The 15,502-nt window shown below is 38.0% G+C and overlaps 1 protein-coding gene across 18 annotated transcripts in view; it reads left to right on the forward strand.

Annotated features, from left to right (window-relative positions):
- The window catches only part of MCTP1 (multiple C2 and transmembrane domain containing 1), a 536,343-nt gene that overhangs the window by 347,321 nt on the left and 173,520 nt on the right, over positions 1–15,502 (forward strand). For all 18 annotated transcript variants that reach the window (XM_077864453.1, XM_077864460.1, XM_077864400.1 and 15 more), the window contains 2 exons: positions 5,001–5,187; positions 9,907–10,000. In XM_077864453.1, the coding sequence (XP_077720579.1) occupies positions 5,001–5,187; positions 9,907–10,000 (281 nt within the window). The remainder of the gene's footprint in view (positions 1–5,000; positions 5,188–9,906; positions 10,001–15,502) is intronic.

Below are 15,502 nucleotides of genomic sequence, written 5' to 3' on the forward strand. Positions count from 1 at the left end.
CCATTTAAGTTTACCCCAAAGAAGACAATTGCTGCATTGTTTCATCTGGTTTCTTTGACAGGTGATCAAGGAGCCAGATCCCACAACTTACAGTGTGGCTTTTCATCCAAGCATAGATGGTCTTAGAAGCCAGAAACTTGGAACGTGTTGCAGTCAGACCTAGATGCACAGTGGCAGCCAAGGAGAGCCCCCAGTTTATTTTGGCAAGTGAAAGTTGAGCCAGTCCTAGGTGAAAGCCCAAAGAAGACCCAAGCACAGTTAATCGGTCATGGTGGTAGGATGAAAAGCAGTCCCTTAGGAAGGCACAGCCAAAGTCACAGCTGTGGCAAAGCAGGCAGCAGTGGATCCAAGAGGCTATGGCTCCAGGAGAATCTAAGGGGTTGGGACGCCTGGGCACCTTAGTCGTTGAGCATCTGCCTTTGGATCAGGGCATGATCCTGGGGTCCTGGGATCAAGTCCTGCATCGGGCTCCCCACAGGGAGCCTGCTTCTCCCTCTGCCTATGTCTCTGCCTCTGTGTGTGTCTCTCATGAATAAATAAATGAAAATCTTAAAAAGAAAAAGACTCTAGGGGGTGATAGATGTATCCAATAGATTTTCAAACCAACGTGGAACACCAATGTGAAACAGATGTAAGAGGAGCTGTTCTTTGAACCAGAGATGAGAGCACACCCTATTTTTTACCCTTCTCCTCTCCATGGTGATTTTTGAGGTACCCCTTAATGTTCCTTGGAAGACAATTTATTTTTTAAAATATTTTATTATTTATTTGAGAGAGAGGGAAAAACAGACTCCCTGCTGAGCAGAGAGCCCAATGGGGGCTCGATCCCAGGACCCTAAGATCATGACCTGAGCTGAAGGCAGAGCTTAACCGGCAGAGCCACTCAGACACCCCATTCCTTTGAAGACAATTTAAAAATAGATTACATTATCTGCCTTCTAGAATCAACTTTAAGACTTTTTAGGGGGGGGTAGTACATTTGAGGAATAATATTTCCTATAAAATGAATTTGTTCTCTTAGTTGTTTGGTTTGTGGAATTGCAAAGACAGGAAGATGTAAACAAGTATGAACATAAGTAGCATTGTAACAAATTGTGAAATTTGAGGTTTCCAGGAGTCTGTAAGTTCCTCTAGTTCATATCACAGATGAGGAAACTGGAATTCAAGAGGATAAGTTGGAAAAGGTCATACAGCTAATTAGTGACAGATGGGGGGCTGGACCCAAGGGAATCTGACTCCCAATCCTGAGCTCTTTTCCCTGTATACATATCTGTGTATATACTTTGGGAGTTCATGAATTTGCTTCAGGGCTTTTTAAATTTTGCATTTTCATTTTGATAATCATATGAAACTATTAATTGCTGCCTGTTCTGACCATCCAGATGACCACCAAGGACTTCTATATCCAAACTATAGAGAACCCTTTCTTTCTTTCTTTAGTACGTACAGGTGAGCTAAATACAGGTGAATCTGCCTGTTGGGTTGCTATACCAGACCACCACAGACTGGGTGGTTGTAAGCCACAGAATTTTTTTCTCACAATTCTAGAGGCTGGTAAGTCCAAGATCAAGATACCAGCAGATTCTGTTTCTGGTTTCCTGGTTCACCGACTATTGTGTTTTCTCTGTGTCCTTATGTGGCGAAGGGGTGAGGGATTGCTCTGGGGCCTCTTTTATGAGGGCACTAATCTCATTCATGAAGGTTCCACCCTCATGACCCGATTCCCTCTCAAAGACCCCACCTTCTAATGCCATCACATTGGCGAGTAGATTTCGCCAGTAGTAGGAATTTTGGAGACAAACATTCAAACCATGACGCTGACCTATAGCGATAAGTACTGGATTCATTTTGCAATAGACTGTTCTGCAGGAGTTCCATCTTTGTACATATTTATTCAACAGCAACAAAGGAGTAGCAAAGGCTTTTTTCCCACCAAATTCCAACAATAATTTTATTTAATACCCATTTAATGCAGATATCAGTCATGCTATAATGCTAACTTTATTCTCAAGTTAACAAGACAATTTTACTCAATTATCAGGTGACATTTCATTTAAAATGGCATCTGAGGATTACTCCTGAGCAGAGTTTTTGGAGGAATAGAAGAGCTGAATAAGCCAAACTACAAGAACTTGGGAGTCCTTAATACTCTGTTCTAATAACATTTATATAAATAGGCATTTTCTACATTGGAATTATTTAGTCAAAATTCTGAAACATTAAATATAGGACAAAATTAGAAACTATTTCTACAAGAATATCCAACACTGAAACTTTAGTTGCAGCTGAAGAGCATAATCCTCGCTATAAATTTACAATGTTAAGTTTTATTATTTTCGTAGTTTTTAAAATCCAATTTTTCTGAGTTTATCTTCTTCATTTTAAATTTTTTTTAAATTTTTATTTATTTATGATAGTCACACAGAGAGAGAGAGAGAGGCAGAGACATAGGCAGAGGGAGAAGCAGGCTCCATGCACCGGAAGCCCGATGTGGGATTCGATCCCGGGTCTCCAGGATCACGCCCTGGGCCAAAGGCAGGCGCCAAACCGCTGCGCCACCCAGGGATCCCAGTTTATCTTCTTCTAAGAGCAATAACTTACATTCTTCTTCCATAGTTTATATATATTTTAAAAGTATAACATATTTCCATGCTTGAAAACTGAGATACTTTTTTCTGTCAGAAATAAGTCCAGATTTCATCCAGTTTAAGAACCACTGCAAACAGACACACTTTCGCCTGGTATACACGGTTACTTAGTGAAGACAACCCAGGAAAAAGCCTAGATCTTGGATTCCATCATTCAAGTTCTCAGTCCTAGCTCTGTAACAACAAACTATATCTCCATTGGTCATGTAACTCCTCTGGGCTTCAGTTTTCTTATTGCTAAATTAAGGAGATTGTGAGGATCACAAATACCTATGCCTATTTGAATCAGATACAGAATTAAGTGAAATAGGCCAGCTGTAAATAATAGATAGTTTTAGGGACAGTAATTAAGTCAGAGATCATTTACTCTGTTTTAAAATGTTTTTAATTGAAAATTTCTTTTTTAGCACTACAAGTGAAAACAGCACATCCATGGACCAGATATGATCTGAAAGTTGCCAATTTGCAATTCTTGGGCTAGATCATCTTTAGAGCACCTTTCCCAACACTAGAGCATCAAACACAGTGCCTCTAACGTAAATAAGTAGTAGGCCAGCACCCATATGACCCATGTAAAATGGCAATAGCCATAGAAAGAAACCTTCCAGAACACTTCAGTGTATTTTAAGAGTGATGCAGTGTCATATGGAAGAGTAAGGCAAGGACAGGACTGGGAAATGCAGGATCCAAATGAGTGAAAGACCTTTCTTGTTCCCAGCTTTATCCAGCCAAAAGTACTGTGTGAATTGTAACCCATGTTTGATTCCCTTGTATTGTACTCCCAGTCCAATCCAAAGATTCATTCGCATTCAACAAACTATAGGCGAGACACTCTGAGAGTTGCTGAAAAGATCTGCAGAAAATCACATTGACCTTTTTTCTTTTTATTAGAGAATGCATTTGATGGTTTGTTTATCACCATCGCATCTTTCTCCTCAATTTGTTCCAAGTACTATTGACAAGAACTTAATTCCAATTAAAATTAGAATATTAGGCAAGGATTAGGTATGTTTTTTTCAGCCTTGGGAGTTTAAAGAGACAGCGTGAAAGTATTTTGAAATGCATGTTGTATTCATAGCAACAATGAAATTATTTGATATATGTTTTCACTTTAGGAAGGTGTTTTCCAGACTTGGTGCTGATGCTGATTTCCTGCTCTTTCTCGGATAGTTAGCATTTACGTACACGGACTTTCTGTCCCTGACCAGGGCACTTCTTTTTCTTTTCCTTTCTTGCCCCTGTACTCCTCTTCCTCTCAGTTGTTTCTCGTCCCAGCTATCTCCCTTGTCATTTTGATTGGCACAAATAAAACCAAAATGTCAGGCTTTGGTTCAATTTCTAAATTTACTCATTATGTAATATGATATGTTTGAACCTGACTATAAGCATTGAGGCCTATTCATAGATATTTCATTTAAAAGCAAAACAATAGACAGTGAAGTAAAGAACAAGAAAGAGCAAAAATTTAATCAGTCCCTGATATCTGACTCCCCTGTTTACGATAGGTTATCATATTTATTCTTATAATTGGCTATTTTCTGTCTTAAATGCCTTTCGTTCATGTCTGTCCCCTTTCTCTCAGTTTATTGGCTTTGTGATCACCTTAGTATCTTTCTCTTCCAAGTCAATTGACATTTTTGTGAAAAGACATTTCAAGGTGTTTAGCTCTGAGAGAATAGGTTATCAAGCATGGGCTGCCATGTAATGAAACCTCTGTTAGAAAAACGCTGCTACATAACCCTTGAGCTGTAATGTTTTGGGGGGATTTATTTTTATTTAGATTTATGCATGGTGTTCTGTGAATAAATTGGCATGATTTTAAACATGTGAAACTTATGACATCATCAAAGTACATGTTTTTTTCGTTGCTAAATAATATTTATGAATGAAGGAAGAACACCCATCGGTTTAAAACCTACACAAGAATTCAGATTCTTGGTGGTTTGCCTCTCCAGACAGCTCATGTTAATCTTCTTGTAGGCAAAGCCCCACTAAACTAGGCCATCCAGGGTTTGAAAGTCCCTATCGATTTATGAATATGGTAACAACGGGTAGGAATAGAATCAAATAAGCATGTTTTTTGTATCTTACAGAAATAAAAAGTTAGACACTAAAAATAATCAGCATCTGAATTTTGTGAAGAAAGTGTGCTGAAAGAAAGATGTATTATTCCAGTGGTTCAAATAGTATTTCTACTGATTTGATTTTTCACATAGCTCTCTGCACTTTCACTGTTTGATGTAACAAAACAAAACAAAACAAAAAAAAAAAAAGGAAGGAAAGAAGGAAGGAAGAAAGAAAAGAGAAAAGGAAAAGAAAAGCCATTTGCTAATTCAAAACATTTGTTTCTAGATGCCAGGTGGACCTGTCGGCCCTCAGTAGGGAACAGACACACAAGTTGGAGCTGCAGCTGGAAGAGGGTGAGGGACACCTGGTGCTGCTGGTCACCCTGACAGCTTCGGCCACAGTCAGCATCTCTGACCTCTCCGTCAACTCCCTGGAGGACCAGAAAGAACGGGAGGAAATCTTAAGGAGATATGTACGTATGTAACCCTCCTCCTTCAGGGTCATGTGTGACTAGTTGAGGTGATAAATAATTGACCTGGAGTGACAGAAGTACATCTGGAAGGCTGTGTGACAGACAAATCAGTAGAAACAGACAGCTGGCCAAATGCACGTGCCATGCCTATCTTTGCACAAGCCCTTGTGTTACCTGAGGTCTGCACACCTGCTCTTCTCTAGAATCTCTTCCAAACCAAATTCTGGATTCTGAGCCTCTCCACAGTGATTTTGTCATGCAGCACAACTCTCGTGCAAGGCAACTTCTCATAAAGGAAAGTCAAGTATACAGAACATTACCTCAAAATTAATTCATTGACCCTTTGTAATTGCAAATTAAGAGTTCTTTGTCTTTCCAAGTTTGAAATGGAATTAATGACACCTACATTAATTAGTAGCTTGGTAACGAGAGGATATTCACAGAAAGAATTTTTATTTCAACTGCTTAGAAGAGCCTCACTTCATTCCTTTATCTTATTTTAATTGAATGTGAAATATAATTAAAAGGAAGCCTCCTTACCTTTTGATCATTTGTGGAGTGATAGAGTGGAATAGGGAGTCACTATAGTAAGTACCTTTCTCAAATTTCACCAAAGCAAAATACAACCAAATCTACCTATTTCCCAGCATCCTCACACCGTACATTTTCCACCATGCAGTTTTCGTGAATCAACAGAGAGGGGAGCTCTTACTCCACCATTCTGTCTCAATGGAGCCTCGAAAAAGTGAATGCTTCGGTACCCATGAAGCTGGGAAAAAAAGCTTTTCCACTTAAAATTACAAAGCTTGTATTGTACAATGCTGCCAGGTGTTTAGAAGGCTCCTCTAGACACTCAGCCATGAAACCAAGCTCTGACTAACAAAGAGGCGCTTAATTTTTTTTTTAGATTCTAAAATATTCCTATTTGCTGACTGACATCCTTCCAATAACGGAATTTAATAAAGATGTACCTTATCAGGCTGTGCAGATAACATGAAGTGCTGGTACTAATGCTCTACAATATTCTTCAAACAGATTAGCAGGATGTGCGCTTCAGCAAATTTATTCTGGCTATCTCCACTGAATCAGCTGTCTGCTAATGCTTGTACAACTCATCCACCAATGGTGTTATCATAAACAGTTTAATAGAGGTGACTTAGCAAGGCTAAATAGTATATATTTTTAAACCACCTAAGAGCCCAACGTATTGTTGGGCATCTTCTAATATGTAATTGCAATTATGAGAATGATTTCACATTTTGGTACCTACAAAAACATGTTCTCCTGTTGCCAGAAGTGAGCCTTGTGAATTGAAACCATTTTAAAGGAATTAATTGGTATATTAATATAAAAAGTCTAGGTATTATGATACTGTATTTTATGGATTAATATTTGATATTATCCCATATATTAGAATGATACTGCAGGCTAGGTAATTAGAAATAATCCAACTTTTATTGATTCTTTTTTTTTTCTTTTTGCCGGAGGAGCTTCCTTAAATCAGCCATTTCCATTCAGAATTTGAATATTTGTTTTCGCACCTTCTTTCAAATGTTAGTTATTGTTTGAATAAAATGTAAAATACTATGTGGATGCCTGGGCTAATTCTCCAATATATGCTGCTCAACATATTAAAAAGTGAACCATCTCTAAATATATCTTCTTTTTTAGCCCTGTGTTTCAAGCGTAGGCCTGTATGTCCCTCTAGAGACATAGTTGCTACAAATCTACTGTATATGCAGTATAGCACATGTGTTATAATTGCAATAGCAATACAAGTATGGTTTCAGTGCATTTCCTTTTTATTATACAGATTATGAGATGAATGAATGCCGTATCATGTCTGAAACAACACTTGTTTCAGAGAAACATATAGAGAAGGTTATTTGGAGAATTATTTATATGTTTTCCTGGGAGACCATGTGTATTTTTTTAAATTTTAGGTGAAACTTAAGAATTTAATTTGGCACTGGCCAGAGTGAGAAAGGTAAATGAATTGCCCCTGGAAAAGCTGTCTATTTCTGTCATTCGGTTGTTCATTGTGAAGCATTGAAGCCCCACAAATTAAACAGACATTACTGTGTGAGCCATTATTTGATCACCTCATTCTGAAAAGATGGCTAATTCCATTTTTCTTTTTTTTTTTCTTTTGGGGGGGAGGAAAGCAGCGAAGGTCAATAGGGGGCGGGTAGTAATGGGTAGTAGACCAAGAGCGATTGTATGACCTTTTCAGAACGGGTATGCTGAACCCTTGCTCCCCCTTGTCACAGTTTAAAAACCAGAGGAGCTAGTTTAGAGAAGAAGTTGTTAGCATTCCATTTTTATTATGACATTTCACAGTCATCTGATTTAATGTCCCTTGACCGGATTGTCCACCGTGAGACGATGGGCTTGAAATGTTATTTAGAGCATTGATAAAAGGTGAGCGGTTCTAAGATGACAGCGAGTCATAAGGCTGGTGGTGTGACATTAATTTTCTCCATAACAGAGATGGAATAAGACGTCACGGTGACAAGCTGTCAATCAGCTCTGGCCCCTCAGAGCATCTCGATGCCATAGGATGGGGTATTGCCTCTCCCGTAATAGAGCTGAACTGAGATGCTCTCCCTGACAGCTGCTGCAGCCATAGAGAAAATATATTATACAGCCTTTCATTAAAAAAATAAAGAGGACTCCTCTCCAGAGCATTTCAATCTTTTCCCATCTATTGAGGGCTGAAAGGATTCACAGCAAATCATAGATTCCTCTGCTATGGAAATTTCTGGCTTCAGAAGCCATGCAGGTTTTGAGGCCTTCTAAAATAACCATAAATAACAAGGCAGGAATACCTCTTGATGAAGCATTACTGAGAGGTATATTTTTAAACTGAAATATTTAAGTTTTTTTGCCTTTTTTTTTTTTTTTGAATTCTTATTATAAGCAATGTGTCACTGGCCTAAATAGTTGAAGTTTGCAATAAATCCTGAGTGTCAGCTGACTGGAGGAAAGAAACCCTTCAAACAATAATTACCCCTCCAAATGAGAAGCAGAACATCGGAGCTGAAGCGTCAGAAGCTGTATGTCTGTGCAGTGAGGTTACTACTATGAAACAATTCTCAGCCCGAGGACTGATGAGATTTGTTTTAGACATGGTGAAACTTGGTTTAAATTGCTCCCCAAAATTAAAGGACAGAAGCTTTTTGATAAAACTCTCCTCTATCATTAGGATAGGAGGCTTACCTGGTTTATAATACTCAGGAAGCTCTGAGATAAGGAAAAACTTCTCAAACCTGATGTTACTCCATCAGGAAGACAACACGCCTACAAACCTCTGAATTAGAATCCTGCTGTCCAACGTTCCCACTGCTAAACCCTTAACTTACAGGACTTTAAATGGAGAGAGAGGTGCATTTTTCCTGAACCCTGCCATCTGGGTTCAGTAGATTTGAGGTGATAAACAGCTGTTTAAAAACAATAAAAAATTAAGAGCTAAGCCTGCGCTCAACACTCTTAAAAGTGAGGCTCTGAGATTACCCATAGATCTGCATTTTCTCCTCTCAATATCCCAAGTAATAGTTCCAGTTTACACAACAGCTAGTCCTACAGGACTGATAAAGTTAATATCTCAGTAAGCTTCTGCTCGTCAGTATTTTCACATCCTTAATACAAAGATGGGAATGTTCTTTAGTAACAGTTTGATAACTTTGTTATGTTATGCTCCCTGGACTTAAAGCATTTTAAAGATTATAATCCAGAAGTACCTTTGGTACTGGGTAGAAATGCCAGAAATGCCTGTCTTGTCATATGAAAAATACCAGGAAGTATAAATAAGCAAATACATATCAGTGTTCTCTATCAGGACTTAACTCTTTAAGTATTTATGTCCATTAATTAGAGTTCTGAATTATTACATTGGTATCCCTCTTTTAATGCCTTCAGGTACTATACTTCCCAAAACACTACCATTATTAATTTATCAAATTAAATAGGTTTTTATCCTTTGGATCTGATTCTCCTATTGAAATATCCCTGCTTCTATACATACTACAGTGGCAAATAAAATTGCAAACTTAAGAAAAATTATTCATCATTTTTGCATTTACTTTTAGTGATCAATTTAACTTATTTTAAAAGTCATATAAGTTTTTTGTCTAAAAGGTTCACACTATGTAAATCTTTTGAATCAAATATTAGAAAACAGTATTTCAATAATTTAACCCTCATCTAGCACATGTAATTTCCAAAACTCACCAAGAAGAAAAGAGTAAAAAAAATTAATATTTTCTTTCTTAATCTTAAAGGCTGATGTGTGTCACATGGCTAACAAGCTAAGACTCAGTATCTACAATCATCAGTCTCCAAACCATCGTGCCCATAGATGACAGATTTCTTGGATTGCTTCGGTAAAGGAGATTGAAGGAAGAAAGTAGGCATAGCCTACTCCATAATTTATAGTTCACCATCTACTGATAATTATTCATGGGGAAGAAATGTGGTAATTTTTATTCTTTCAAAAAGTCCTGTATAGCAACAATTATCTACATCAATACATATGTATGTGCCTACGTGTATGCAGATGTTAATGATGGCGGAGGGGTACTCTATTGAAGAAACACAAATATCCCTTTGAATCACTTAAGCAGCATCCTGAGACCTACCATAAAACTTGGTGTTTTCTTACACACTCTTTGAGACCCTCTAGGACCTTTCTTTTCTAACACTGATATTGGGGTCTTTCAGAGCCCATTGCGGATATTTCACAACCTGAAAGATGTGGGATTTCTCCAGGTGAAAGTAATCAGAGCAGAAGGGCTGATGGTCGCTGATGTCACAGGTAAGAAATAAGGCAATTCTGTCATCCATATTTATTTATACATATTTTTATAATATATATTTATAATATTTATTATGTATGATACATACATATCGAACAGCATGCAGGGTCCATACCATTTAATAACTAAACTCTTCATTTCTCCTAATTGGATCATCAAAGTTAATAATATAAATATAAAGATTCAGGTTTGATCTTACAAGAGTTGCCAACCACCCAATTTTTATACTGTTTCTGCTTTTTAAAAGAAGGGTGATGTATTAAAAATAAACAATAAAAAAGTTAAATAACATTTGAACTGTTGCCTTTTCCAAAGTTTGGCTAACATAGTGGGAATATTTCTTCCAGGTTTCATCACTTTGGCATTTTGAAGTAATGTGTCTTCTCTCAGACAGTATCAGCTTCCCTCAGATGATATCATAACATCATCACTTACAAGTCCAACACACATAAAATCTGTTGCATAGTCCACTGAAAAATTTAGATGCAAAATACTCAATTATGTGGTATAAACTCCAGTATCTGGGTTGCTGACTCATTTTTTTTTTGTTGTTAAAATTCTTTAGCACATCCCAGAGATAATTCTGGATCTAAACTAAGCATCCACATTGTTTGAAATTTTTTTTAACCAAGAAATGAGCCTGTAAAAACACTGGAATCAGTCTTATCTCTTAAAGCTTCCTGATTTGGATATTGCTGTTTCTATAATGTATTAGTTGACTAATGATAATTATCTCAACAATTTCCAGAATGAAATCATTGTTTTGAATTTGCAATCATGGGACCACTCATTTACTCCTTAATTCCATAGGTTTGGGAGGGTACTTATACCATGCCTTAAGTGGACTATCTCAACATGGATAACAAATTGGCTGACTTGGACAATTTTTGAATGAATTTTGCTCATCCTGAAAGAAAGCATGCACTTATTATTTGTAGAAATATGCTTATCACTGTGAATGTTCAGTAGGTTGATCCCAATAAGGTAGTGGGCTTATTTGAAGGGATGAAATGCATCTTTCTTACCATCTAAGAGCTTGTAAACCCATTACATGACGGTTGATGCCCTTCTTTAACTTATCAAATCTAAACAGAACAGAATCAAAACCAAATGCATTAGAACTGAAATAGCAGATGTCTGCTCCAGAATGATAATATTTTAAATTTTTTAATATTTGTGTAGTATCAAGTGACTGTTGATTGTGTGATAAAAATGTTGAGAGTTTACAGTTTCTTTGAACAGGTGATTATCAGCTCATTTGTAACCATGAAGATAGTAACAACTGTCAAATATTCTTTCAAAATAGGCATACTTGAAAATAATGGGAGAGAAGGTAGTTTGTAATCTTTTTGCACATTTGCTGACTTGGTTTCTTGTACTAAACAAATTTAAGTTTATTCATTTTCTTTTTTACCTCTGATGTGGTTATACTCAAATTAATCTGGACATAATGATTTCCTTTTTTTTCTTTTATTATGTTGTATTTAATATGAGAACCAACAGTCAACAATGAATAACTGCTCTTTTTTTTTAAGATTTATTTATTTATTTTAGAGAGAGAGAGATTGGGGGAGGGAGGAGCAGAGGAAGAGGGAAATTCAAGCAGACTCCACACTGAGCGAGGAGACCCACTTGGGGGTCAATCTTGTGACCCTGAGATCACAACCTGAGACAAAACCAAGTCAGATGTTTAACCAACTATGCCATTTAGCAGCCCGTAACTGCTCTTTTTTTGTTCGCTGTGGTCATTTTTTTTTAAGATTCTATTTATTTATTCATGAGAGACACACAGAGAGAGGCAGAGACACAGGCAGAGGGAGAAGCAGGCTCCCCGTAGGGAGCCTGATGGGGGACTTGATCCCAGGACCCCGGGATCGAGACCTGAGCCAAAGGCAGATGCTCAACCACTGAGCCACCCAGGTGTCCCTGTTCACTGTGGACATTAACTTAAAGCCTGGAATAGGAACTCAGTATTGCTTTCACATACAAAGGTTCCACCTAACCTCTGATTCCCCACAGTAGGTAAATTCAGATGTGACATTCACCATCATGGGAGGCACCTTCAGTTGTCTTCAGGATTTTCTATAGGGGAGGGGAGCCCCCAGTGTTGAGCTGAAGACCTCTGAAGATAGGGAGAAGGGCCTAAAAATAATCAGTATCTCAGGGGGCACCTCAGTGCTAAGAATTATTACTGAACATTTATAGGGGCACAATAATTTCTTATGAAAATATTCAAGTCCCATTTACTTCAAAAGTTTAGATGCCTGCCCATTACACAAGTTGAATGCAATTATATAAGTTTGTTTCTCTTGGAGAGAAACTGTCATTGCTTTTAAAACTTCATGAATATGCAAACTATGTTAACCTACTTGGCCTATATGCCACTATGGAAGTTAAAGTACATGTTCTTTCAAAGCTGTAAAAAATAGATATATTTCTTTCCTGATGGTTCTATGTAAATTAATGTGAATAACAATAGTCTTTTCCCTAGGGATTCACTGAGACATAATTTTGATCTGATCCAATGAACTTTAATTTGGGGAATACTAAATAACAGATTCTCCATTTTTTTCCCCTCCAGTTTTAGGGATATAAATCTAATGATTCCTCATTCCACACTGACCTTATAATCTAATGTGCTCTGAATTGAACAAGAGAGATCTTGAACTATTCAGGGGCAAGAGGATAATTCAGTCTTTGACCTTGCTCCCTCTTGGACCTTTTGTGGTCTTTATGACATTTGTGATGGTGGCAGAAACTGAGGACCATATATTTAAGTGAGAAATGTCCGAATGTGCCATCAGTTTTTTAAATAATCTGTACTTCTGGAAAGGATAAATATTTATGTGTAAACCGATCCCTCTTGGTCTCAACCATTAAATGTGGAGCACAAATAAGCCCTTTGGATACTTTCTTCTTTACTTGTTCAAAGAAGAACTTAAAAAATATGCTGTTCATCTCAGAGGGTGATCATAGTCGGGCTCTACAAGATACTCAGCAGCAGTTCGAAAAACGGAAATTGAGTCGATGGTGCTGTCTTCAAATCCTCAAATTAGCATCCATTTAGAAGTGTTGTGGATGGAGAGGGGGGACTTTAAATCACTGATAGCTCTTGGAGCTAAGCAGAGTATTTTCTGACCTGGTATAGATGAGACGATAAGATACTTAGTTGGCATCAGAACACTTTTTTCTAGACAAAGTCTAATGAGACAAACTTATATCTGACCAACTTTGCTCCATTTTTAAAATATTTTTAATGATCAGAACGCAAAGTCCAACTTCCGTAGTTTAAGCAAAAAATTTTTAAATTACGATATTCCATCATTTAACAAGAGCACAGGGAAAAAAAAAGAGAGATTCTATAATCTTTTAAGTAGCCATCAATCTTACTGCAGCTACAAAGAATTTTTTTCCTTTCAAAATGTAAAATTTTTCTTTTGTTACAACACATTCATTGAGAAACATTGTGATACTGTATTAACTCTGTGTGAATAAAGAGCAATTGAGACTCTCTTTGAATGAGTGAGTACAAAGCACAAATTACTTTTTAATGAAACCCTCAATTCTTTCCCTTTCCACAAAAAGCCTATAGCCTTGTTCAGCTGAACACTACTACAGTAGGTCACTTCAGCTAAGCCCCTAATAAACTGTTGATAGTCGAGGGCAGTTTTTTCTTCGGTCTCAATAGCCCAGTGTTGGACAGTGCACTTCAAATCATTAAGGTTAATACAGATTTAAAAAAGAGATTAACTCTGGTGGTTAAGGCCTCAATTTACAACTCCCACACATACACATGCATTGAGCAAGGCACAAGAGTGGATTGAAATTTCAGCCAAATTGGGGGCAGCCTTTCACAGCCTGAGAAAGTGGCACTCTGGTTTGCACAGATGATCAGCTAAATTCTTGGTGAGGAAGAAAGTTTGATGAAGTGAAAAATATTTTGCAGTACAACTGACTTACCTTTCAGCTAGGCAATGAAAAGGTGAATGTCTCTCTGTAAAGCAGAGACAAACCAGAGACCGCCTGGCCCTGCGATCACTGGGGAAAATTCTCTCTACCACTAAATCAAGTCATTCCTTACAACTGGACAGTGTGTGAGGAGAGAAAGACCCCTGGGGGAGGGAGGGTGTCTTTAAATTTTTTTTTTAAGGTGGTGGGAAACAGTTCATGTTGGAATTTGTCTTTTCTAGCTTCTAATTATCCTCTTCCTTGGATGGGGCCTAATTTCTGCTTTCAACAGAACATTTCAAGTCTTCTATATCGAGGGAGGCTTTCTTGGCAGAGTATTTAGACCTGGCCTATTGGTTCTTTCAAGTTCTAAAGAAGAAAGAGAAAAGGGTTCTTCTCTTCAGCCCCTCCCCTGTGTTTTCCCCTGGGTTGGGTTTTTTTTTTTTTTTTTTTTTGAGTTCCCGAGGAAGAGGTCACAGCCTCCCCAGGGATTCCAGCCACTCAGGTTCAGAAACGGTGATATAGGAGAACTGTGAAACCCTTTCAAAAGATGCCCTACCTTTTCACTGCATTAAAGGGAACACTAATATAAAACTTCTCCGTGCCAGGTGAATTGATCTCTCAAATTAATGCACCATCTCTTTCAGGAAACAATAGAGGGAGAAGGAGAGCAAAAGGACGAGGGAGAGAATTTTACAATTAACACAATCTGTCACCGAAACGGTCCCACGAAGTGAGCATATCTTTTTCTAACACAAGGCTACGCATAGAGACCCATGACTCACCAGCCCCCTAGTCTGGAAACCTACTAGTTATTAAGGGAGATGTTTACTACCCCTTTATTTGCATAGACTTCTCCCATGTTTTTCTTTAGGAAAACTGTCTTCATTGTTGGAAAATATTTAAGTAACAAAACAGCAGAAAAAGACATGCTACAGTTTTGTTGTGTGTGTGTGTGTGTGTGTGTGTGTGTGTTTTATCAGCTTCCGTGAGAGTCTTATTATCTTAAGAAATAACAGTTAGCAGCTCAGATTCATTAGCAGAGCTAAATTTAAGCCCCATTTGACAGGCTGCCTAGAAAACATTTTGTTTTGCTGTCTGTGGGCTTTAATTAAGATGTGTTCAATTTCAGTCCTCTCCAGTCTAGCACCGCGCCCCCTCCCAACCTTGCTGTGTCACAGACCGGCGATCAGACACTTTTAGACGGTCCGGCCCATGACTTTGACCTTCTGCGCAGTCCGGCGTTCCCTGGGGAACCGTTCAACTCATGAGGTCTGATTTCACACTTCCAGGATGCCTCAGCTCTCTTAACAATGACAGGGAGACAAAGCCCTTTAGAGCAGGCCGCATGGGGACTTGTTTAAATTGGAAACCAGAGAGGAGTCAAGGAACAAGGTTATGGGCTACAGAATAGTGCTTTTAATAAAGAGCTCACAGCTCCGGCTCAGCTCAAAGAGGTCTACCTCTGTACAATTAATTGAGCCATTTATCTGGAGCATCTTAGGCCTCTACTTTCTCACAGAATTGCGTGGTAAATATCAGCTAAGAAGCAA

Source organism: Canis aureus, chromosome 2 (assembly GCF_053574225.1).
Source record: "Canis aureus isolate CA01 chromosome 2, VMU_Caureus_v.1.0, whole genome shotgun sequence".
Taxonomy (NCBI): domain Eukaryota; kingdom Metazoa; phylum Chordata; class Mammalia; order Carnivora; family Canidae; genus Canis; species Canis aureus.